This window comes from Anabrus simplex, chromosome 5 (assembly GCF_040414725.1).
Source record: "Anabrus simplex isolate iqAnaSimp1 chromosome 5, ASM4041472v1, whole genome shotgun sequence".
NCBI classification, from domain to species: Eukaryota; Metazoa; Arthropoda; class Insecta; order Orthoptera; family Tettigoniidae; genus Anabrus; species Anabrus simplex.
In genome coordinates this window covers 202,430,232-202,457,515 of record NC_090269.1, presented here as the reverse complement: position 1 = coordinate 202,457,515, position 27,284 = coordinate 202,430,232, and the positions used below count along the sequence as shown (strand labels likewise).

The following is a 27,284-nucleotide window of genomic DNA, read 5'->3' as shown; positions in this document are numbered from 1 at the left end:
ATATTACCCCCATCAGTCTTTATACTCGAGGACAGGCTATTTCCTTTACGTCGCACCGACACAGATATGTCTTATGTCGACGATGGGACAGGAAGGGCCTAGGAATGGGAAGGAAGCGGCCATACAGCCCCAGCATTTGTCTGGTGTGAAAATGGGAAACCACAGAAAACCATCTTCAGGACTGGCGACAGATGGGTTCGAACCCACTATCTCCCGGATGTGAGCTTACAGTTGCGCTCCCCTAACCGTACGGCCAACTCGCCCGGTCGAGAAAAGGCTTGCTAGTATTCATTTAGAGAGCTTCTTGAGTCGCTGAAGAGTTAACGTTTTGGATAAGAAGTTAATGGCTTACTATAAATACAGTTATCGTTTACGTCAACTTTAAAGTTTAAAAGAACGCAAATAAGGAGGGCGACATGTTAATAGTTTTAGGTGGATGGATATCATTTCAGAACGGAAGACAGAAGAGTAAATGACTAATGAACTAAATCGTGTGGCTAAAAATAAGCTATTAACATCGCAAGCGATGACTTGTGCTTTTATGGATCTTCTCAAACAGTTGACCATTTACTGTTCGACTGCGCCATGTTTGGAGGGACAAGATTCCAACCTGAGTGTCACCTAAACAATTGAAATACGGAATTTTCAAAGCCATTATACCATCTGTTTAGGAAATCCTGTTGCTACAAACAGTCCCTTAAGTTCATTCACCGAATCTCCAAAAATTTAGTTTCCTTATTTTGTGTCAAGGACCAATAGTTAATTAACTGATCGAAACTATAACGCTAATATACTCATGTACAATAGGGTTCAAACTGTTAGGATATACAATAAATAAATACATATGTAAATCGTATCACTAATTTATTACTACATAGTTTCTAATAAGTACAGTGCAGATGAATTATTATCAGCTGTAATGTGTCACCTGGCGGAGCAACTCCAGAGCAGCGTACGGATTGTCTGAAGGCACCTGGAAGGAAAACAGAAAGGGTTTCACTTTAACGAACAAGACCACTTTTCATTGCAGCGACAACAATGCATTTCAGGCTGAAAGTCTCTTTATATATTCCTGGAATCATGTTAAAAGTGAATAGTGATGTCATCACTAATCTAATATCTGCTAGTGCAGATTGTGGTTGGGGGAGGGGGGATAGAACACAGACCATGGTATCCAGTGCGGTCGCGACCTGTCGAAAGGGGTGGAAAAAAGCTATCAGTGGGAGTGGATACCATTGGGTCCCTAGATGAGTCTGACATTAATTTACTAGTACCATGCTTCTGACTTTAATTTTTATAATTTGACTTCACCTAGTCGATTTTTGTTCTCTTCCAACATAGACGATATTGAGTTTGCGAGTCCTTTTAAGATTCTGTAATTTATACGCCCTTCGAGGGCCTTACATTTCTTTTGCTGAAAACTTATTCTTCGCGGGGTTGAAACTTTTTATCTATGATTACCGTTAAGAAGTGGCGGTTATCTAATAGCATTGCCATAGGAAAGAGAAGTATCAAGGGATGACAGGAGATTGTGTAATAGGTGGCCTAAAGAGTGAATGACAAGGTCAAAATGTAAAAGCAAAAGAAAACTAGTAGAATTATATAAAGTAAGTACAAATTTGACAACGAGGATCTAAATCTATCATAATAAAAGGAAGTGTCTGTCTGTCTGTCTGTCTGTCTGTCTGTCTGTCTGTCTGTCTGTCTGTCTGTCTGTCTGTCTGTCTGTCTGTCTGTCTGTCTGTCTGTCTGGCTGGCTGGCTGGCTGGCTGCGTATGTGTGCGCGATGCTCAGCCAAATCTACGGCACGCAGAGATGTGAAACTTTGAACATAGGTAGATGGAAGGGGGTCCGAATGCTTCTCGAAGCCGGATTTTTCTTTTTCGCTTTCGTTGGTTAGTTTTGAACGAAAAACCGTCGGAAAACGTGTGTTGGGATAAGACAAACCAACGTGCTGTCACCAAGATTAAATTTATAGATTCACTGTCGCTGTGCAACATACATAATATAGGTAGAAAACACAACTCAAGGAGCCATTTTAAGTCCAAGGTGTAGGAAACCATTTTCGGTCCCAGACACGAAGAGCCATATTCAGTCCTTAAAATACGGAAGTGTTTGTCTGTGTGTATGTGTGCGAAGCCCAGGCAAATCTACGGCACGCAGGATCTGAAATTTTCAACATAGGCGTATTGTTCGACGAATATTTATACAGGGAAAAACCTGCCTTCATTAATAAATTGTTCATATTACTTTTAATCGTTTTAATAATTTATGTATTTATTTACTCATTATTTACTAGATATTCATTTCATTCACTAATATTTCAGCGAATACGAGGATTTCACTATACCAGCAATAAAACGTGAACAGTATTTTCTTTCAACTAACTCAATTTTATCTCTTATTATTTAATTCGGAGGAAACATGTAAGTAAGGAACAGTTCATTTTTCCAATAAATCCACTTGTTTTTTACATATTTATCCTATCCGGCTGTCCCCATTTTACCCCATTATCAATTATTAATGTCGACTTTCTTAACTGTATTATTTTCTTCCTTAATTTCTCCGTATGTATGCGAGTGCTAATCCCAAAACCTGGACATTGTTTTCTTGGAGGAAAAATTCCAAGCTGTTCAAATGTTTAACTTTTGGCCCCGAATAATATCGAAAATTGAAGACAATTTTAATTACGGTTCATATCTTCGTTTCGGGGTAATTGGTGGCTGAACAGTAAGTCGTATAACAAGACAGATATCACAATCGTCGCTCAGGTTGGAGATATCTACAACTTTAGTCTTATGACTTTTTGTCGTATCCCTTGTACGTTAGATAGAGCTGCATTCCTGTATTTAATCAAATCTCTCCAACACAACTGTGCATGGCATTAGGGAAAAGGAGCCTGTCTTTATAATGAAAACTCCCGATCTCTATTGTGAATGGCAGGTAAATGAGCCTGCAGTAACAGTAGAAATTCTCAAACTCGATTTTGAATGGTAGTATGAAACGTAGCCTGCCATTATCACCAAATCCCCAATGCGCACCTTATGTCGGAAACAACTTCCGGGGTCCTCCCCGTGGTGTTTCTAGCGCTAAGAGACATGCAATTTAATATAATCTTACTCACTGCGTGAACAGTTACTTTCGTAGAAATCCGTATACAAGGTAGAATACCGTAGTGAAGGACGGGTACATTTGCTAGTATGTAGTACAAGCAGAAATAAGTGGGAAATGAAATCTAAAGCTAGTAATAAGGGTATTCATGAATATGTATCTTAGATTCCATGATTTAATTAAAGGCTACGAAATACCACTTAAGTATAAGTTTAATTATTGAAGATGCGTCCGAGGAGAATTTATTGGATATATGTAAGTAGATTATATATTCACAATTTTTGTAACATTTTGTTAGTTGTAATATCTTCAGTATTTTGTATTATGCGCAACTACTGTATTATATATATCGGTAATGCTCATCGCCGATTGTGAGAGAAGAGTATTCATTCATTCGCTGTCCCACTTCCCCGTAAAATGATAATGGCCATTATAGATTCCTCAATTGTCAGTCTCGTGGATTTCTTCCTTTGTTGGTTTGGGTAAAGAAGGTTTTCTATGCTTTCCCATTTTCACACTAGGCAAATGTTGGAACTATAACTTAATTAAGGCCACGGGTGCTTGTTCTTCTTCCTCTTCTTCTCGTATTCCTTTCCTATCCCATCGTCACCATAAAACCTAGGCCTATCTGTGTCCCTGCGACGTAAAGAAAGCATAACCATATATTTAAAGCTAGTCTCCTCTCAACTCACAAAGCAATAGCCTACTATTCACCGGGATCAAACCGTCCCAAACAAATTCATAAACACGCACATTTAAACTGAGATTATGTTTTTAAGTTACACTCAAGGCGGCATACAACAGTATAGCATAAGCAGAATAGTGATGAGCCTAATCGTCATAGATAAATATTAATCTAAAGGCACACTTATTTCGTTTCGATTCTGATATGCACTGTAAGCAGACCACTATTTTGTCATTCGCACGGAGCTTAACAGCGTTTTATCGGCGTTACCCAGCAAATATCATGTCATGTTGTTGTAACCACAAAGACGCACATAGGAGATGCTGTCAATTATGTACATTGTTTTATTTAAAAATTATATACGCATTATACATACACACACACTAATAAACTGCCGTCTTGGACAAAACACTCCTACGAAGAAGACATTAGCATGTCAACCGACTACCAACACAACAGGGTTTACACACTCGGCTAACGACTTCCACTACAAGTCTCGCTAAACAACTCAACTCCACTACCCACGACTGTCTCTTTATATACATTGCCTGGCCAAGCTTGTAGAAGAGTATGACACAACATTTTTTCCTCGTAATTTCTAGAGTTTCCAATAGCCTATTTACAAGAGATGAATTTTCTATACAATTCTAGTGACAAGATACGTTGTTCTGGACTATTACTGTGTGTTGCGCAACATTACACTGGATTTATACATTATATTTACAGGCAGTAATAAATTATATACTATTAATTATGTGTTCTTACATTGAATAATGTCATATTAATATACGGTACATACACCACATGTATCATGACATAACCTCACATGTTTTGTTACACAAAATTTACAACACGCAAATATTACGATCAGGATTTATACCAAATGAAGTACGTACATAGCTATGCAAATAATAATAATAATAATAATAATAATAATAATAATAATAATAATAATAATAATAATAATAATAAAAGTAAAAAATTTCATAGCCACACCTCACAAGTAATAATAATAATAATACCAATAATATTAATAATAATAGTAATAATAATCGAGCTCGATATTTTCATTGTTTACCCATGGGTTGGAGAATTGTTTCTTATTATACTAGTCCATTACACTTGAATCAATGTATTGCGTAGCATAAACCATAAACAAATGAAACAATGCTATGACTCAAGAGTTTCGTGAAGGCACTGTGCGGATACCCAAGCGGGTAAAGAATGATCACTGCTCACTTAAGTAGCATCTCTGTCTCTCCCTCTCTCTCTCTCTCTCGCTCTCTCTCTCTCTCTCTTTCTCTCTCTGTCCTTTTTTCTGCGTATTTCCTCTCTGATAACAATTTATCCTTGTTTCTACGACTAACTACCGATCGTCCAAGAGGTCCGTGAGGTTATGTTTATGCAGGGAATAAAACTGTCGGGACTTGCTGTATCAAGTGAAACAAAAACTATTCGTTCTTTTATGGAACAATATGAATCAAATTACTTACCATGTGTCCTGCTCTTGCGATCCAGTAGAAACTCAGGTTCAGGTTGCTCTTGACGTAGCCCTCCAACATTCCGTTAACGGACAGCGGCTCATGAGCAGCATTACGCCAACCTTCTGCTCCAGGCCACTGCAGTTTCTGCACCCAGCTGAGTGAACCTGCATAACAATGGGTATATTAGATAGGAGAACGTGTTCTGGTGGGTTATATTTTGTAGAAGAAGCAAATGCTTGTCAACACAATCTCCTGTTGTAGATTTTGTTGGTGGTTTGTCTTAGAAATTCGAAGCATCGTGGTTGGAATTCCCGTGTACACTTCATAATACAAAAAGTGTTCAATTGAAAATTTCGAAATCTCCTATGACTAACACGGATAGGTAATACACAGAGGTTAGCAACACTTTGTCAATAAGCGAGAGAATTTCAGTTAATTCAGAAAGTGTTTTAGTTATGATATTCAGTAGCGGTGATTAGGTGCGGCGGGGTGGGGGACAGTCGTCCCCATCCCCCACTTTGTGGAGAAAATACTACATTTTATTTCGTTTTACCCGGTTGAAAGTAGGAATTATTGAAATGTTGTCTTATCACGTATTCTTTCCTTTATTTTCTTTAATTATCAACACAATTTATTAGAGGAAATACGCACAAAACGTCGTTCGTCGCGGCTAACCGATTTGTATAGCGCCACAGCAAGTAGTGAAAACTTTGCATGTTCTGTGAGGAAGGGTAGCAGGGGTATATTTTTTGCCAAGTTCATGAACACTGAGGTACCCGCGCGCATTCGTCAGTCTCATTAATGTATGCAGTGTGTAGTCATATGGTTCCTTCGGTGGACGTTTTATTGAATAGTATTGAATCACAATTTCAAAAAACTATTATTACCACACTTAAGTAGATAAACTGTCAACCTTTACTTCTCTGTTGAAATTCGCTCAGATTGCATTCTGTAGTATTTTTCTATTTCGAAATATCCCGACCCCGCCCGCTATATCCCATAAATCCGGGTACCTTTTGTTGTCTGTATATCATCTACCCTCACCCCCACATCTAATTCTCAATCGCCGCTGCTGATGACATTCGCAATAAATTGCCCTAAACGGTGCTTGTCACTTTGAGGGCCTGGGACTTGCCTTAACAAGTGTTCGACAGCATTATCGTGATGTTTTCAGCTTTCAAGTTGCGCACGTCTGCCCTCAGATTATCCCATAGAGTTAGTAAAATATACCACCGCATTATCCAACCAATGCATTCTGTGACGCCTGACGGGACGGTACTTTTCCGCTCGAGTATGCAGAACTTCTTTAGCAATCGGTTGTCATCCATCTTCTATACATATTCCAACTATCTTAGACTTCGAATTTTGATGTCCATAATAGTATGTGTTCCACTGCAGAAATCCCTCAAGCTAAGCATTTGTTCTAATTCTCCATTCATTGTTCATTCATATGACACCATACAATTTACATATTCCATTCCAAAATACCTTCTTCTAGTTAGGATCTAAGTTTCTTATTCATATAAAACCTATGGTTTGATTATTGTTAAGTACGCCAAGATTTTCAAAAGTTTTGTCACTATGAAGGATCATAAAATGCTTTTTTTTTTAAGCTACATCATTATTAATGACAGGATTTTAGTGGTGAGGTTGAAGGTAGAGAGAGGGGAATTAACCTTGGTAGCCGTGTATGCTCCTGAAGAAAACAAACAGGAAGAATCTGAACGGTTTTATGAAGTTCTTCAATCAGTGTTAGATAACATATGTAGAAATGACTTTGTTGTTCTGGCCGGTGATTTCAATGCTCGAGTAGAAAACAAGCCAATTGCAGAAATAGTGGTAAATAAAGGCGAACCAACTTTAAATGAAAAGGGTAAATTATTGATAGAATTTGCACCCTATAATCTATTAAAAATTACTAACACCTTCTTTGAGAAGAAAGATATACATAAATTTATATGGACTGCAAGAGGTCAGCGATCAATTATTGACTATATAATGGTCAATAAAAAGTTAGACCCAGATGTAACAGATGCCAGAGTACATAGAGGCAGTGATTTATACACAGATAATTATTTAGTCATTGCAAAAATCAGAATTCTTGCTAAATGGAGAAAAAGGCTGAATAGAAATATCCACAGAAACCAAGAAATCTATAAGGTAGCCTATATTTATTACGGGATGATGGAATAAATTACTTATATCAAAATCGGCTGCAACAGGATTTAGTTCAGACTCCGACAAGTACTAATATTAACATAGAATGGGAAATCAAAACCTCAGCAATTCAAAGGGCAGCAGATGAAGCCATTGGAATGAAGAAGAAATTTAGGAGAAAAACTGGGCTTAAAATATGCAATAAAGAAATTTCAGAAGCTGTCAAGCAAAAACAAATATTATACTTGAAAAAAATACATCATAGTACCCCATAAAATGTGAAAGAATATAAAAACAGCAGGAACAAGGTCAAGTCACTAACGAGAAAAATCAAACAAGAATCATGGGATAGGTTAATAAACTCAATAGAAGATAGTATCCATGGTAGGCAAGAGATGGCATATAAGTTAATGAAGCACCTCAACAGTGATGAAAGAGAAACTGCTAATATAAATGTAATCGAAGAAGAATCATGGATACAACACTATAAAGAATTGTGGCATAACGGGGAGTATGGAGAGAGTCAGGAAGATCAAGATATAGATAACGACGTTGAAGAAATTGACCTCATAGATATAGAAGAACTTAATACTGTTCTGAAATCCTTCAAAAATAGAAAAGTACCAGGGTTAGACAATATAAATATGGAGTTGTTCAAATATGGTGGGATAATTCTTAAATTTAGATTGTTACATTTCATTAATCTTTGTTGGAAAAGAAAAAATATACCCGAAGTATGGAGGAAAGCTAAAATAATATCACTTTTCAAGAAAGGAAATCGAAGTTTTTGCAGTAACTATCGAGGAATAAGTTTTTTAAATGTTGGTTATAAAATATATGCTAAAATAATAAACAATAGACTTAAAATCATTGCACACAATCTCTTATTGGAAGAACAATGTGGATTTAGAAAAGGCAGATCCTGTACAGATAATATATTTAGCCTCAAACAGATACTGGAGAAGAGAAGAGAATTTAACTTGAATACTTATGTCGCTTTTGTCGACAATGAAAAGGCTTTTGAAAGGGTAGATAGAGAACAGTTACGGACTATAATGGTAAAAAAATCGATACCCTAAACATCTTATTCGAGTTATCCAAAGTCTGTACAAAAGGACGAGAATTGTGTTAGATCTAGGATACAAACTAACGGAAGAAATATTAATTAATCAAGGTGTACGTCAGGGATGCAGCCTCTCTCCAGCACTATTCAATATATAGACGGAGTACACAGAAATTGGAAACGAACTTTGCACTCTGGAATAAAATTGAACACAGACACATACATAAATACTATGCTCTTTGCAGATGATCATTTTATCCTGCAAGCTGATGAAGATAAACTCCAGAAATCAATACATCAGTTAAACACCATTTGTAAATGTTATAATCTTCGGCTACCCAGAACGAAAACCAAAGTTATGGCATGGCAAGGGAAATATCCTATCAGAGCGAAGATAGTAATTGACAATCAACCAGTAGAACAAGTCTCAAATTTTATGTACCTTGGTTGTGAAATATCTTTTAATGATGATGACGAGGTGAAAAAGAAGCTTCATCGATTTCAACATATGTGTGGGACAATTCGCCGAACACTGAAAGGAAAAGTAAGAGAAGATACTCAACTTAAATTCTATAAGACTATGGCTGTACCAACTTTGTTATATGGAAGTGAGACATGGGTGGATCAAACAAGCTAGCCTGTAGGAATAAAATACAATCATCTGAAATGAGATTCCTAAGGTCAGTGAAAATATACTCCCTAAAAGATAAAATACGAAATGAAGAGATAAGATAATAATTAAATATACTCTCAGTGAATTAAAGAATATTCCAAAACAGGATAAATTGGAAAAACCACGTTCTGAGGATGGATAACGACAAAATCCCAAAACTTGCCCTGAAGAGATATTGGTCGTCCTATGAAGAGATGGAATGCAATCTGACGTCGGAACAGTCTACTAGGCTAATCCATGAAGAGGAAGTAAAAGTAAAAGTATTTATGTAATGTGTTCCTTCATTCAATACCCGCAGGCGTTTTTCGCTTGTTTGAAATATGTCCACACCGAATGTACTATAGTTATAAGGGCTTAAGTGAAACTCTGCATTGACTCACATTAGCGTTCGTAGTGGTACGAAAAACAAACTGCTAATCTAATCGACTGGATAACGATGATTAAGGAAAGGATTGTAATTTTTTGGAATAAATAAAGAATTTCTTATACTTTATTATATTTTGTTTACCTAAAATTCGAAGCTCATATCCCTAGGATGTTTTCAACATGGAGTTGCTTGCTGAAGAGCTATAACTGTTGATTTTTAACTATAATGGCATATATTTCCCATTCCCAACAGCGATTTGATGTCTACAGATACCTCATTGTCTTTTGTTATTAGTCCTCCAAGATATTTACATTTTTTGATCCACTGAAATTCTTATCTCGTCTTGTTCTTCGTGTCAGTCAAGTTTATTGACGTTCTCTGTTGATTTCTATCATTGAAATATCATCTTTGAAGGTTACGTCTGGCATTGTCTGACCGAAGATGTTTGAGGACGGAATGGAATTCATTTTTATCTGTCCATATCTCGACCCCTTAGAGTAGGTTTCCCTTAACCTATCACTTCCCAAACTCAAGCTTAGTTCACTGCAGATTTACGTCGATCAATGATGTACTGGAAACTTAATTGTTGCAGTGAAGTGAGATGTAGTAAATAGACTCGTTATGTTCTTCAGTATATGGCTGTAAACAACAGATGAAACCAAGAAATGATCGAATGATCGAATACTTTTATTATAAGGCGTTAGATGTAATCTTAAACTGTCCGATTCAGGGCCGAGAGATTTCTTGGTGTATTCAGCTTCCGGACTGTTCTAGTCCCTATTTAAGGCGGACCAGAGCAGTTCGGTCTGAAAGTGAGTGCTACTGTGGACATTGACAGCTCGAGTGGAGGTTGAGCCTGAGTTAAGAAGATAGTTTGTGTGTCAGTCTCTGTAAGCAGAAGCGACGAGTGGGAATAATAATTGAGGGGAGGGGCATAGAACAGTCATAAAGTGGTGAGTTTTTTATGCTCTCTGAGCGAATTTCGATATACACATAAAGGTTGACAGTCTACTAACTTATGCCGGTAATAACAGTACTATACAACAGAACTTTCACCAAAGGAACACTAATTACGCATGCATTAGTACGGCGTGATTATACAATTTAAAAATCATTTAATGTTTGACTACACAGTAACAAACCAACAGACACTAGATAGAACTGTACAGAAACACTGACTGAGCGAGACTGACAGACCGACGAATGCGCGCGGCAAGCGGGTGACCTTGGCAAAAATATACCCCTGACACCCTTCGTCGTAGAACATGCTACACATTGCTCCGAGGGTCTCCACTACGTTCTTTGGCGCTGTACCATTCGTTTAGCAGCGACGAACGTGATTTTGGCGCATTTCCGCGAAGTATATTTCTTAATAATTACATAAATTAAAGGAAATAATCAGCTGAACGGACAACAGGATTTGCACATCTCTTTTATGAGTCCTAGCTTTAGGCGGCTATAATTGAATAGAAACGTATTTTTTCTCCACAAAGTGCCCCCCCCCCCATCCACTAATCACCGCTACTGTCTGTAAGTGTTCTGTCTGTGAAACTGTGTCTGCCTGTCGCCACAGGAGTGAAATCTCTCGGTCCAGCTGCTGTGAACGAGAGTGATCTCTGGTGCAGCGTGGTGGGATCGGCAAGGGGCAGTGCACGAAGACTGTTGGAGTGAACGGCAGGTGTGCATCATACTGGATTGTGAGACTGTTATGCGCGGGCGCTGAACTGAGTGGCTGTGGAACTGATTTAGACTGTCAGTGTCAGTTGTGGAAGAGTGAGTGTGATTTGTCTTAGTGATAGTGTGACTGAACAGTGAGAACAGAGGGAGAGAGAGAGCGAACGAGTGTAATTGTGTGGACTGTGTTAGCCTAAGGTGTGGTCTTGGTGTGCCTGTGCAGTTGTGTTAATAGATCTCAGGTACTCGTTTTCGAGAATACGTTTTTCTCCTCCAATTCTTCTCTCTGTTGGCTCTGTGGAGATGTCGCTGATGACTGATCAAGTCAACCTACGCATGAAATATGCGACAACATAGGTTACATCTAAAGTTGGGGGTATGGGTGTAGACGAGATTGGATCTGACGTAGTTTCCGCTTTCCATAGGTTTCAGTTCCTTGGCTGCGACGTGCCAGCTCAGACATTGAGACAACTTCTGCAGTAGCTTTGCGCCAACAAACACGGTTATGTGCAGTTGTTTTCCAAGTGTTAACATTTATATTGGTGCTATTTATAGTGTTCTTAAGCGCATCTTTATAACGTTTCAAAGGAGCACCTCGAGTCCTTTTGGCATGACCATTCTCACCGTACAGAAGTTGTTTAGACAGTCTATCTTTCACACGCTGGATGCGGCCATCCCATCTAAGGCGATGAGTGATAATGAAGGCTTCTATGCTCTTCATATGCGCCTTGTCAAGAACTGTCATATTGCTTATGTACTCATCCCATTTGGTGTTCGTGATGTATCTAAGTTTCTGCTGATTTGAAGCTCCATTACGCAAGTATTAGGAGTCAAACTTTGAAAACGGAGCCTGGTGCGATTGAACAGTCCAGCATCATACCGAAACTTAATTTCCACACTTGCGTGTTCGATAGTGCCAAGTTCAGACCAAAATGGGTGGAGGCAAGCACGTAGCCTTGCTTAAGACCATTTGTGATAGGAAATCCTTCTGATAGCTTATTCAGGTGAAGAAATCGTCCAACCATTCCATCCTGAAGAGCATGGAATAAACCTGCAAAACGGTCAGGACAGCTAAAGCGCCGTAATTCCATATGTATTAGGTAGTTTTTTGAATATTATGCTGTTAGGGTGCTATTACACAACATGCGATGCATGAAGAGTGAATTCAGAATAGGTGATAATTAGTTAGTTCGCTAAAATGAAAAGCTACGCTCTTCGCGGGACGCAACTTACGTTCCTCTAAAGTTCAAAACCCTAACAACCGGCTCCCGATCAGTGCCCTTGGCTTAGTATGAGATAAGGATTATACTTATTACACATATTCTTATTCTAATAAAATACTTCAAATATGTGTGTGTCTTACCTGGAGTATCGAACGATTAAGTCCAGTAACGCTGAGTACCACCACGTCCAGGTTTGAAAGACGTACTTGTTTATTACCGGTTAATATCCCGTTTGATGTGTTGTAAGTCTTCCTTAAATCAAATCCATCATTATCAATCTCTAAAGGCAATGCCTTGTCTATGCATCCATTATATTTTGTCCTCAGCTCCTCATTTCACTTCATAATAAGAACGATAATGAAGACTGTGCCAAGTCTTGGAGGAATTTTTTCCTCGGTCGTCCTAGGAATCCCTTCTCCGTGATTTTTCCTTCCAGCAGATTGGTAAAAAAAGGCATTGTGTCGCAGGATATGGCCAGTAAATTTAGCTCTTCTTCTCTGAATCGTTAACATCAATTTTCTCTTCCAAAATCAAATTAAGAAGGTTTACTGTCTTCAGACTAAATACAGCATTCTTAGATTTCTCGAAAAGTAATAGAAAGGATAGTTTCCCAACTGAATTTCCTCCTTAAACAATAATTATCACCACTAGTAATTGGAGATCTACGGGCGATTCCATTAAAAATGGCAACAATGTTTGGATTCCGGGTATTAGGCCTACGGTCTGTGGACTGATGTAAAATTGCTTGCTTGAGACTACAACAATAACACAATGATGCCATTGGGTGAAAAAATCTTATTGCAAGAAAAATATTTAAAATAAATTAATTTTACCTGGAGTATCAACGATTAAATCCAGTTGTCCTGAATACACCACCACGTTCAGACTTGTTTCGTTCAGCAGCCTCTCCACTGCGAACAGAAATAGAGTAAAACATGAAATACAGATCTCTCTCTTTTCTTTCTTTATTCTTACAAGTTGCTTTACGTCGCACCGACACAAATAGGTCTTATGACGACGATGGAATAGGAAAGGCCTAGGAGTGGGAAGGAAGCGGCTGTAGCCTTAATTCACGTACATCCTCAGCATTTGCCTAGTGTGAAAATGGGAAACCACGGAAAACCATCTTCAGGGCTGCCGACCCATATCTTCCGAATAGACATACTGGATACTGCCACAGAATTTTATAATGTAGCCCAATATAAAATATCTCCGGTATTGATTATGGAATTCTACCTCTTTTATTCATATAAACGAATACATTATGATCTTTTCCTACATGTTGGTGTGTGGTGGGGTGGTTGTAATTTTACTTCTCCCTAGCAAAATTGTGCATATTAAATGTTTAATTTTCAGAGTAGTTGAGAGTTTGCTAAAAGAAACAGGAATTCATTGAAATATTTTACTCTCAATATCTAACAAACTGTGCTTTGTAAAACAAGGAGCTAAATACACTTGCATAACCTTTTAGTTGCCGGACTCAGTGACTCAGACGGTTGAGGCGCTGGCCTGCTGACCCCAACTTGGCAGATTTGATCCTATCTCAGTCCGGTGGTATTTTAAGATGCTCAAACATGTCAGCTTCCTCTCGGTAGATTTACTGGCACGTGAAAGGCCTCCTGTGGACCAAATTCCGGCACCTCGACATCTCCGAAAACCGTAAAATTAGTTAGAGGGCCATAAAGCCATTATTATTATTATTATTATTATTATTATTATTATTATTATTATTATTATTATTATTATTATTATTATTATTATAACATTTTAGCTTAGAGTGGTTTTTCTCAGGAGTGTTGACGTCAGTTTTACCCACGTCGAGCTGTGTTGTTAAAAATAACTAATTCATATAATCACCATCGTGTTTCAGTAGTGTTATGAGAGCAATGTGACACGTTAAGTAACAATAATGATGTCATCGATACCACCTGAGATCAACGCCTCTGGTTTTTGAGTAGTTTCGGAACCAAAGTTGAGCGTTTCAAAATATCAGAGTTTTAAAATCCAAATATTTTCTAGAAAACACTTGCGATTACTGTGTATAAATTCTCATTGTAAAGAGGACAGGTCAGTGTAGCCAGCAGAAACTGTACGTTCCCGGTATAACGTCATCGAGTGGTGTGTTGTTCAACCATCTTCCTTCCTTTCTTTCTTTCTTTCTTTCTTTCTTTCTTTCTTTCTTTCTTTCTCAGCTCCTTTACCCTGCAAAGTTGGTTCTTCCCTGAGTCTAAGCGAAGGATCCCACCTCTACCGCCTCAAGGGCAGTGTCCTGGATTGTGAGACTTTGGGTCGGAGAATAAAACTGGGAAGTAGGACCAGTACCCCGCCCAGGCGGCCTCACCTGCAATGCTGAACAGGGGCCTTGTGGGGGGATATCTGAAGATTGGAAGGGATAGACAGGGAAGAGGGGAGGAAGCTTTTTTTTTCTTGCTATTTGCTTTACGTCGCACCGACACAGATAGGTCCTCTGGCGACGATGGGATAGGGAAGGCCTAGGAGTGGGAAGGAAGCGGCCGTGGCCTTAATTAAGGTACAACCTCAGCATTTTCCTGCTGTGAAAATGGGAAACCACGGAAAAACATCTTCAGGTATGACGACAGTGGGATTCGAACCTACTCCGCTTTCTCCTCTTCCCATCCCACTCACTTCTAAGCACCTAAGCAGCCCTTTAAGATGCCGGTTGTGAACCTATAGCGAAGCACGGTAGTGACAGTTACGTCAACGACGGGTACAGTAGCACAGGATACAGTGTGATTCAGCAGCCCCTTCTAATATCGGCTGCTGCAGCCCAACTAACGCGCACATGGTTATAGAGGTGCTGTTCCCTTACAGGCGTACTATATGGTACTAATGTTCAGCGAGCACATTTTGCATACGATTCTGAACTCTAGCGAAATGTTATATCATCAGTTCTCAAAACATGACGCCTTGAAATAATGTAGCAACGTCCTTTTGCCATGTAACTATGTAAATGTGACGTTCCTCGTGACCGGGTGTAACGAAGAGGGGAATCAATGCATAAAACTAGAGAACAGCGCAGTAATTAACATTCGAAAAGCCGAATCCGATGGTGTGTGTACTCACCTCTCGTCGTACTGTAAAGTGTTCCTAACTCCTTTACTAAATTTACAAACATATAAAACTGCATTTAAATTGAAAAATATGCAATATATGCATTTAAAATGGAAAATTGTGAAAATTAATATTCATTAAATAAAATCCACAATCGTCGAACCCTGGACTCACACTTGCTTCTTACCTGCTTACTTACACATACGTTATTTGAAGGGCGCCAGCTACCACTCAGTGCAACAATAATAGAATGAGAATCTTGACTATCTCTAGGGTGTGGGGTAATAAGCTTACTTTTGACAACATACCATATAAGTTCTCGGAAAAGGAGATTGGCGTTCGGTTTCCCCATTAAATTTGAGGTTATCTAATTCTGTCATTGAAATAATGCTATGAATTCATTTGATAGTACAAATATATTCTTTAAATAATATATAAAAAATAGTGAGTCTTGTTGCAATAAAACAGATGAGAATATGAAATTATGGCATTGCAACTGAAAGAAACTAGGCATGAATTTGAATTCTTCTTGACCGGACATTTAACAATTTATAGAAAACATATCCCCCACTGTTTCACTTGACTGTACCTTCAACACTTTGAGTGTAATTACGACGTATTCCTTAAATCTGGTGTTTACTGTAGATGTGTCACGCCTAATTTGGTGATGTGTCCATATGACTGCTTCTTCTCCATACCATATGATTTCTTGGTAAATCTGTATGGTCTTCAACTAAGTGACCGACCAACTTTGGCCTCACTGTCTCAATGACCAAAGACTAATGGCTCACTGAGTCTTCTCCATCTCGTTCACACACGTTGACTCTCGTTGACTGACCGACTTAGGCCTCTCCATCTCGTTCACACTCCGACCAACTGTCGCCTCTCCTTCCAATTGAATAATGAACTCACGCTACAAGATACAGCCACCTTATATAGGCACAGGATGGCACATCTACGTAATCCCCAGAAATAACAATAATTTACTCCCACCCGCCTCAAACCGTTGCATGTAATGGTGAAAACCCCTGGGGCGGCCTGAGTATCTGAGCGCATTGCTAAATGCTCACGATGACATAGCCATGACGTGGCGATGACTTGACAGAAATGTCAGCAGTATTGCACAATATAGCAATGTCATATCCAACATCTGATATATAACAATTCTCACTGTACATGTCTTGAGTGTTATTCTACACATACGTATATATGCATACATTTAACTACAATTATGCAAGCGACAAGCGTTGCAGAATTGAATTGAATAAGAATGATAATTACAATAATAGTAATAATATCACAGATAAAATAATAATAATACTGATATAATAATAATAATAATAATAATAATAATAATAATAATAATAATAATAATAATAATAATAATAATACAGATAAAATTATAAAATAATAAAAATACAGCTATCATCTTGTAACGGGATTTGAACCGTTACAGTACTACCAGCACGTTGCCAGCAGTGTAGCGTAGTGGATGTGGTTAGGCGTTCGCCTAGCAATCGCCAGTGGTGGTTTGAATCCTGCATAGTTCAAATATTTTTGCATCGGTATAATGTTTGAATACGTTAAACAGGTCCACGTTTAACATTTTGAAACAGTAGAATGACGCTGTATTTCATCTTGTGCCCTGCACAAACTCCGCTGGATAGGGCCTGAATGTACCGTAATCTCTGCAGTCATTCGGCATGTTTTCCACAGAGGAATACGTTGACATGCTCCTCATTTATGGAGAAGCAAGAAAAAACGCGTGCGAGGCACTACGTCTGTACGAGGAATGGTATCCCGACAGGCAACACCCGGCTACTACGACATTCCGCCGTGTTGTAGGACGCCTCAAGACAAAAGGCGTGATTTACAACCAGCCACCAGTCCGCGATAGGCCCGTTACATCGGGTGAAACAGAAGAGGCCGTTCTGGAGGTACATCGTATTAATCCACACGTCAGTACAAGGACGACTGCACGACAGGTGAACACCAGCCAGCCGTCCATCTGGCGAATACTGCATGAATATAAATTTCTCCCATACCATCTTGGACTACACCAAGAACTCCATGGACGCGATTTCGAAACTCGAATGGAGTTCTGTCGGTGGCTATTAGGCAGGCTGGACAATGATGCAGGACTCGTATCGCATATCTTGTTCTCGGACGAGTTGCGTTTCCACAATAATGGGAACGTCTATCGCCACAGCATGCACTGTTGGAGTCCGGACAATCCTCACTGGGTGCGACAGGCGGTCCATCAAGTACGATAGGGAGTGGTGTGGAATCCTGGGGGATCGCCTAATTGGACCTTATTTCTTCGAGGGCCATTAGACGGTCCCACGCTACCTGCACATTCTGCGTCAAGAACTCCCACTGCTGCTGGAGGATCGTTTGACGATGTGGTTGCAACAGGATTGGAGGTCCACCACGTTGGACTTTGCCCGTTCGTAACAATCTGAACGAATAACTTCCAGGGAAACGGATAGGACAAGGAGGCCCTGTTTCTCGGCCCACCAGATCACCAGATTTAACGCTGTTAGACTTCTTGTGAGGAGATTTGAAGAACGTCGTTTACACCTAAGCGCCGGAAAATTTCCGACCAGCTCCGGTAACTCATCACGGACGCCTGCCGAGCAATTACACCTGGAATGCTTCAGCGCGCAAGGCGACCAATTGGACACCGGGCCCGAATGTGAATAAACAAAAACGGTCATCAAATAGTGCATTTGCTGCGATAATACATTGCAGGGCAGTTGTGTTCTTATTATTTCCGGTCTGTATGTGTCCAGCCTGCTAACTAATTGGCCCTTCATAGGGCCACAAACACATTTATCCACACACAATTTGCCTGAAAGCTGGTATTGAACTTACATTGTGTGCGGAACGTATAAACAAATATTTCAAAAATGTGTAACCTTCACCCCGAAATCGAGCCTCCCACCTGACATGCAACCCCCGCTCCACCAAGCCTTTACCAAGTACACTACGATTCCGTACGGCACACGGGGCAGCTTATAGCAAGTATTAGGTTTACTGCGGTCACAATATCAATTTAGTGTTTCGCTGGCGTGTCAGGTTCATATGATGTAGAAGGCACACGTTTGTCCTCCAGTGTTTAATACGAGTACTGTATAACAATACCGTGTTCTATCATGGCGAGGCGGCAAATACCTAGATATCTGGTTGTGTTGTCTGAGCATACCGGCAGGGCAGATATTTTCAGGACGGAATGAATATTGTGGGTTGAATAAAACTACATTGGAAGGGGCGGCTGGATCACCTGTATAATTTACTGCCGTCCGCCTTTGTGGTGTAGTGGTTAGTGAGATTAGCTGACACCCCCGGAGGCTCGGGTTCGATTCCCGGCTCTGCCACGAAATTTGAAAAGTGGTACGAAAGCTGGAACGGGGTCCACTCAGCCTCGGAGGTCAAATGAGCAGAGGTGAGTTCGATTCCAACCTACGCCATCTTGGAAGTAGTTTTCAGTAGTTTCCCACCTCCTCCAGGCAAATGCCGGGATGGTACTTAACTTAAGACACGGCTGCTTCCTTCCCTCTTCCTTGTATATCCCTTCCAATCTTCCCAGTCCTCCACAAGCATAGCAGGTGAGGCCGCCTGGGTGAGGTACTGGTCATTCTCTCCAGTTGTATCACCTGACCCAATGTCTCATGATCCAGAACACTGCCCTTGAGGTGATAGAGTTGGTATCCCTGGCTGTGTCCGAGGGAGAAAACAACCCTGGAGGGCAAACAGATTAAGGGCCGGTTCTACCATCTACTGGTAAAGTGGCTGGCAGCTGCCCGGGAGGTAAACTACCTGGGGGTGTAAATCAGCTGGTACTTTGCCTTGCGTGCAACCACCTTCGCGCAAGCGCTTGGTAACTACCCGGAGCTCGACACCAATATACGGAGTTGGCTAGACTGATTTTCATCGACTTCTCGCTTTCGAGTGTGGTGCTATCTATCGTCAGATGTACGAAGCTCATTTCGATTGTCTTATTTTCCTGTGCTTGCATCTGTTGATTATCATCAAAAAGTCTAACAAGGGGAGTCTTAAGAGTTATGGACAACGATTTATGTCAAGCTTTCGTGATTTTAATCTATGAGCTTCAAAATCAATACCTAATTGGGATTAAAATCTCGAGATTACACTTTCTTACGCCAGTTATAACCTGTCATGTAAGGCAGCGTTTTTGGAAAGTATTCTCATAGTAGATTGGTCAAGTCGCTCGCTCCGTAATAGAAGGTACGCAGGTTTTCATCGTCTTTCTAATTACATTAAAAATTTGTTTTCGTTCCCTGTCGTTCTTAACTCTCTTCCACGCGCTTCCATATGCGTATATACACCCACATCTCCCTTACGACTTATTGCCTTTGAGCATTTTATCTGCAGGTTTCTATGAATTGATTAAGTATCTCCACGATGCTCTATATGCAACTAGCTCTGTGTTCTCGTTTAGTTCCACATGCTTCCATTTATTGATAATGCATTTCATTCTAATGTTTAACTTTTGGAGGGTACCGTATTGTAAATGTAAAGATCTAATCGAGGTAAATATCCATCATAGGAAGAGGAATTCGGGAATAGAATACTTTCCAATTTCTTCAAATTCATTTACAAGAAGACTATGTAAAGAACTGATTGGGAATCTGCTATCTGGGCGACAGTCCTATATGCTATATTAATCGTAACGTCACTTTCTATAAGTAGCACACATATAAAGCATTTTCCTAGTGACATAATATTGTGATTAAACATTTCAATGAAATATATTGTTAACTAAAACGTATGTAAAGAGGCATACAGATTAATACAACGCTGTATCCAGTAATCGGGAGATCGTGGGTTCGAGCCCCACTGTCGGCAGCCCTGAAGATGTTTTTCCGTGGTTTCCCATTTTCACACCAGGCAAATGCCGTGGCTGTACCTTAATTAAGGCCACGGCCGCTTCCTTCCACTTCCTAGGCCTTTCCCATCCCATCGTCGCCATAAGACATATCTGTGTCGGTGCGACGTAAAGCAAATAGCCAAATAATACAACGTTAATAATGAAAATAAAAAAGATTCGTCATAAAATAGACTCGAACCTGCAAACCTCGCATTATGAACTGAGTGCGTTAACCATCACGCTACGAGGAAGCTTCGTGTAAATGGGATACATAGGATTAACTTATACCTGGTGTCTGAAAACTGAAAAAAATAGAAAATTAAATCCCATTTGAAATTATTTCCAAATAGGTTTTGATTTTATATCCTTTTAGAGTTTCTCTGCGAAAGCTTGACGTATAAAATGTATTCCCTACCCTATCAATGCGAGAGGCTGGTGTGACCGTTGCAACTCAAAGGAAGCGTAAATGCTGAAAATCCTGCAATACAACATCGATTACTGTTACAGTATAATGCTTTTTTCAGTATACTAAGCTAATTTGAGTTGCATATCACCAGAAATACAGCTAATAATGTTCAGCTCTCAGAACTTGCCCGACAGGTAAAGTCTTATCGGGCCCTCGAAGTGGCCGATGAATTACGCGCCAGGTAACGACGATTCATCCTGACGATAGCGCTACCTGGGAGTGGTCAGACGGAAACATCCTTTTACGCGGAGGGCAAATTACGCGCTACTTTACCAGTAGGTGGTAGAACCGGCCCTGGGTAGCAGATTCCCTATTAGTTGTTTACATAGTCTTGTAAATTATTTCGAAGAAATTGGAAACTATTCCATTCCAGAATTCCTCTTCCTATGAATGGATATTTATCCCGATTAGTTCTTTACATTTACAGTACCGGTACCTTCCAACTTTATCTTCATAAAGTTAAACATTAAAATGAAATGCTTTATCAATAAATGGAAGCATCTGGAACTAAACGAGGTCACAGAACTAGTTGCAAATAGAGCATCGCGGAGATACTTAATCAATTCACAGAAGCCTGCAGATAGAATGCTCAAAGGCAATAAGTCCGTAAAGAAGATGTGTGTGTGTATACGTATATGGAAGCGCGTAAAAGAGAGTTAAGAACAACGGCAGGGAACGAAAATACATTTTAAAATGTAAATTAGAAATACGATGAAAACCTGCGTACCTTCTATTACGGAACGAGCGACTTGACCAATCTACTACGAGAATACTTTTCAAAAACGCTGCCTTACATGACAGGTTATAACTGGCGTAAGAAAATGTAATCTCGAGATTTGAATCCCAATTAGGTATTGATATTGAAGATCATAGATTAAAATCACGAAAGCTTGACATGAATCGTTGTCCATAACTCTTAAGACTCCCCTTATTAGGCTTTTTGGTGATAATCAGCAGACGCAAGCACAGGGAAATAAGACAATCGAAATGGGTTTCATGCATCTGACGATAGATAGCACCACACTCGAAAGCGAGAAATCGCTGAAAATCAGTCTAGCCAACTTCGTATATCGGTGTCTAGCTCCGGGTAGCTACCTAGCGCTTGCGCGGAGGTGGTTGGACGCAAGCCAAAGTACCAGCCGATTTACACCTCCAGGTAGTTTACCTCCCGGGCAGCTGCCAGCCACTTTACCAGCAGATGGTAGAACCGGCCCTAAGAAGAAGAAAAAAATACTGCCAGCCCCGCAGGCTAGGCGTAGCGTACCTGACTCTCACTCGGAGGCCCAGGATTAGATTCCTGGCTATGCCAGTGACTTTTACCTGTATCTGAGGGCTGGTTAGAGGTGCACTCAGCCTACGTGATTGCAATTGAACTATCTGGCGGCGAGATTGGAGCCCCAGAGTATAAAGCCAAGAATAACGTCCGAGAGGATACGTTGCACTGACCAGGTGTCATTTCGTAATCTGCAGGTCTTCGGGATGTGCAGTGGTCATTTGGCAGGCAAAGACCCATCAAGGCTGTAGCGTTATGGGTTTTGGGTTTTGTTAGGTTACGTGATGGAATAAAATGACTGATTAAAGTTGTTCATTGGTTTCAATACTTCGCAAAATGAATATTTCAGTTAGTTAAGGTGGTCGTTCTAATTATTTCCAAGAATGTACTGTTCCAGGTTCAATCGCTTCTTGTCCCATACCTTGGGATATTAATGATATGGAGTGAATGGTTTATGCAGTAACAGCAAAACAACGGTCACTCACGCCGAAGAAGGAAACGAGCCTGAAGCTGATAACAAGGTCACACCCTCCCTAGTGGACAGGCACCTGGCAGCATGCATTCACCATTTTCGTTCTCGAAGTTGTCAACATGTTACTGACAACATCGCTTTCCTCAGCACTTAAATACTTCCTGGACGTACTTACGTGACACTACACAATGCCTTCATGGAAGACTGTACATTCTGTATTTATGGGAATCCTTAAAGGTATTTCAGAAACTTTATATACACATAAATATCCTTAGAGGTACAGTATTTCAGAAACTTTATATACATATAAAATATTTAATAGCTTTCCTCCACATCATCAGGACTGACGCCTGAGAACTTCCAAATATTATATTTTGATTACGAAAGGGAACTGTTCAGTGTTACTTACCTATTTGGGTGACGGGCTTCATAAAGTCTCCTATTAATGCTGCGTATACTAATTCATTTTCGAACGTCCAGGTCACGTTTGAGGGAATTTCCAGTTTACTCTTAACTTGGCCATTCATCAGTTCAGCTAGCTGGACTTGGCCTTCGTCACACGACGAGGGTTGCTGGCTAAGGTTACCTGTTCACAATATAATGTTATTGGTAACACTATTGCATTGGAAATATTAATAAAAACAATATAACGATAATTATAACATATACTATACAGTATTAGTAATGTAACATGTTAACCTCAAATAATTCATAAACCGTTAAGGATATTGTAAATCTGTTTCACTTTTAGTAATTTTACCAAGGAGCACATAATTTAACTTGTAGTACTTTCCCAAAATGTCAATATCTGCCAAGATAACGGTACTATTTTTTAAAATATAATGTGAAATAGAATGTGAACATATACGCATAATCGAATTATGCCAAAAAGGATGGTCAACAAGAGCAGTTGCTCGACGTGTTTCCCGCTATCAAAGTGATATGGTTCAAACACGGACGCCGTACAGGGAGTCAGGAACTGTTGACCTGCCTTGCACAGGTCGTCAAAGGGCTACACTGCATTCGATGTCTGTTACTTCGAATTTCAGCTCGGAAGAACACTGAATGCAATGCTGAATTATGATATCCGCATTTCAACTGAGATTCCACGAGGCCGTAGTTCACTCTAGTCGCCATTGGCGATACCCAGCTCTCAAACTTAGACATCACGTGATGTGTTACAGTGAAGCGAGTTTGATTGTGGTACAGATGAGCCAAATATTATGCCAAATCGTCTGTTCAGAATTGGTATAAAGTCCTTTCCACTGATGAGTGTCGCATAAGCCTTGTCCCTGAGGATCGTCGGTAACCTGTTTGGAGGCAATCTGGTTGGGCTTCGCGTCTCAGACACACTATCCAGCACGTGTAGCAAGATAGTGATTCCCTGATGTTTTTGGGTGACGTCGTGTAGGACAGTGTCGCGGCTCTACGATACAGTGACAAATCCCCGCGCCCCACAGTGATACCATATAGCCAGCATTTTGGAGAAGAATTTGTTAATGGACGATGATGAGCGATCTATCGCGCGGTTCTCGTTAATGACTTCCTTCGCTTCCAACTGGGAATTCAGTTCATTTTCCGAAAGTTGCAGGACAAAAACATCATCAACCAAGAGGTTCTGAACATTCTGAAAGGTGACACAAAAACTTACATTAGAACTGACTCTGCAGGATGCGATGATGTTTATGAAGTTGGATGCGTCGTAATGTTCTCCTTCACAGTCTAATGCTGGTTTGTGCAGTGAAGCGAGTTTGACTGTGGTAAAGCTAGACAAAAATATTGTTCATGTAGAAATTCTAATGATACAGGAAGAACTTGCTTTATTCCAAGAAGAGATTCAGGAATTTTGAGATATTATTCGTTCTTAAATGGAGGCAATTTCCTCTAAATCTAGCCTTCTCTGTCACAGTCAAGAACCACACGGACAAACATTACTTAGATTCGGGATAAATCTCTCCACTCCGGTGTTTACTCATGGATAACTGTATGTATCTTGTACTGCAAATCTATAGACGTAAACGTACAACTCTCATCTACTACACTCAATATTGTTCGAGAGGAAATGTTATGATACCTGTATGATTATATACTGGGTAAGTCCTGACTTTTCTGTTGTTAGGCATCCCAACGAACATCAGTGGTGCGATGGTCGATTCTCTTTTGCCGTGTACCAAACTACAGTTGACTTTAAAACACTTAGTGCGCCATCAAAACAAGACTTCTGCAAAATAATGCAGGCCTTCGTGAAAGGTATTTACACAATGCATCAGTCATACGGTTACACAAAAAGTACGTGCCAATTACAAGCTTTCGATCGGATATGAAATTAATGCTAAAAGTGATGAAAACCGGGCGAGTTGGCCGTGCTTTTAGGGGCGCGCAGCTGTGAGCGTGCATCCGGTAGATAGTGGGTTCGAGCCCCACTGTCGGCAGCCCTGAAGATGGTTTTCCGTGGTTTCCCATTTTCACAGCAGGTAAATGCTTAGGCTCTACCTAATTAAGGCCACGGCCACTTCCTTCCCACTGATAGGCCTTTCTTATGCCATCGTCGCCATAAGACCTATCTGTGTCGGTGCGACGTAAAACAAATTGTTTGAAAAAGTGATGAAATACTGATATAAAACTTATGTGAGTTTGTGAAATGGGATGTGCCGTAGTTTTACACAGATTATGCTTTCTGATAAGCTCAAGGCAAGAATTCTCGTGGTGTAATGGTCGAAGTACGGAGATGGTACCACGTCTGTATTAGGGTGGCGTGTGCGAAACTCACTGCAACCAAATCATTTTATTCGTATCATGAGCTTGAAGGAGTTAACACAAGGCCAATCGTGCGGCATTCAACAAATAACATGCAATGTTTGCGAATGAAATGGCGTATGGCTTTTGTGCCGGGAGTGTCGGAGGACATGTTCGGCTCGCCATGTGTAAGTCTTTTGATTTGACGATCTGCGCGTCGTGATGAGGATGAAATGATGATGAAGACACACATACCCAGTCACCGTGTCGGCGAAATTAACCGATGTTGGTTAAAATTCCCGACCCCGCCGGGAATCAAAACCGGGACCCCTGTGACCAAAGGCCATCACGCTAGCTATTTAGCACAATGTTTGCAAAGAAAGAAGGACATGCAGCATCAGGCCGTCCTGATGTGTCACAGAGTCGGCGGTGAGAAGCACAATGTTCTTTGAATTCCCGTTGCTTCATGCCATGGATTGTGCCTTAATATTTTTTTTGCTAGGGGCTTTACGTCGCACCGACACAGATAGGTCTTATGGCGACGATGGGATAGGGAAGGCCTAGGAGTTGGAAGGAAGCGGCCGTGGCCTTAATTAAGGTACAGCCCCAGCATTTGCCTGGTGTGAAAATGGGAAACCACGAAAAACCATCTTCAGGGCTGCCGATAGTGGGATTCGAACCTACTATCTCCCGGATGCAAGCTCACAGCCGCGCGCCTCTACGCGCACGGCCAACTCGCCCGGTGCCTTAATATTACTCCTGAGTGGATATGATAACCCAAAGCAACTGAACATGAATCGTTTGCCAACATCAAGTAGTGGATTAGGTGTACCTATCAGAGTACTGGATATATTATAACTTCCACCGATCACAGGCCGCGCAATCGGTTAGCGCATGTAGAACAGGCACGGACTAATATGCCATGTTATGAGGTTAACTAGAACATCAAAGTAACGTTAAATACAAGAGTGTACTGATAGAAAATATGAGTGAATTAGAGAAGCGGAAGAATATGTACATCCAGTAGGCTTTCTTGGGATCGGGTAGGCAGTGTTACCGTGGTGCCATGGACGAAGCACAGACATGCTGACCTGAATATTTTAATTCACATTTTAAGTTTTGAGGATCAATTACAAGACCATTCCCGACGCATTCGAACAATAGCACGTTCATTTTGTACTGACCTGACACCTGTGCAGATCATTTCTTCGCTATGTATTCAGCAGATGAGAATGTTAACAAACTTGCTTATCTACGGTGAAGCAAGACAGAACCCACAGGAATTACAGTGCCTGTACCATGAAAGACGACAACCAATCGCAAATACGTTTAGGTGGGTGAAGCGACGTTTGCGTATAATAGGGGTGTGACAAACTGTTATTTTGTGTAACTGCTACATCTGTCACTGCTACAATAAAGTAATTGTGAAAAGTATCAGTGAAAAATAACGTCCACCGTTACTCACCTTTTACCGGTCACACATTGGTATTCTGTGCGGTCACAGCCTGGTCACGGCTTCAAGCTTGTCCCCGTTTAACGTCCAACGTTACTCACCTTTTACTGGTCACAGCCTGGTCACGGCTTCAAGCTTGTCCCCTTACAGCTGTGTTGCAAATTGTCATTCATTCACTCACACATGCGCGCACGCATCACTACACACACTGTTGAACGGCAAAACACGCATTCCAATTTGCTATAAAGTTATCAAGAGGCAGACAGGGGATGAAATGAGAAGACAACATAGCATCTTTTTCTGAAATCTAGAGGAGTGAGTTTGACAATTCCCCAGTTAAGGATGGAAGACAAGAAAACATGATCTGTCTGCCAAACCTTGCACAAACCGGTACAAGAGGATCGTTTAAGTAAAATGAAGAACCGATAATGTGTTATTTTGTTATAATGGATTGTGTGAAATGAATTAATAAAAACTTAAGTGG

At 40.3% G+C, this 27,284-nt stretch overlaps 1 protein-coding gene across 1 annotated transcript in view; it reads right to left on the bottom strand.

The window, feature by feature from the left end:
- Positions 1-847: 847 nt before the first annotated feature.
- LOC136873915 (retinoid-inducible serine carboxypeptidase) overlaps positions 848-27,284 on the bottom strand; it is an 85,541-nt gene continuing 59,104 nt past the window's right edge. Inside the window, exons 6-9 of the mRNA XM_067147251.2 lie at positions 23,021-23,197; positions 13,271-13,348; positions 5,290-5,444; positions 848-973 (exon numbers count right to left, since the gene is read on the bottom strand). Of these exons, the coding sequence (XP_067003352.2) occupies positions 911-973; positions 5,290-5,444; positions 13,271-13,348; positions 23,021-23,197 (473 nt within the window). The 3' untranslated portion in view covers positions 848-910. The remainder of the gene's footprint in view (positions 974-5,289; positions 5,445-13,270; positions 13,349-23,020; positions 23,198-27,284) is intronic.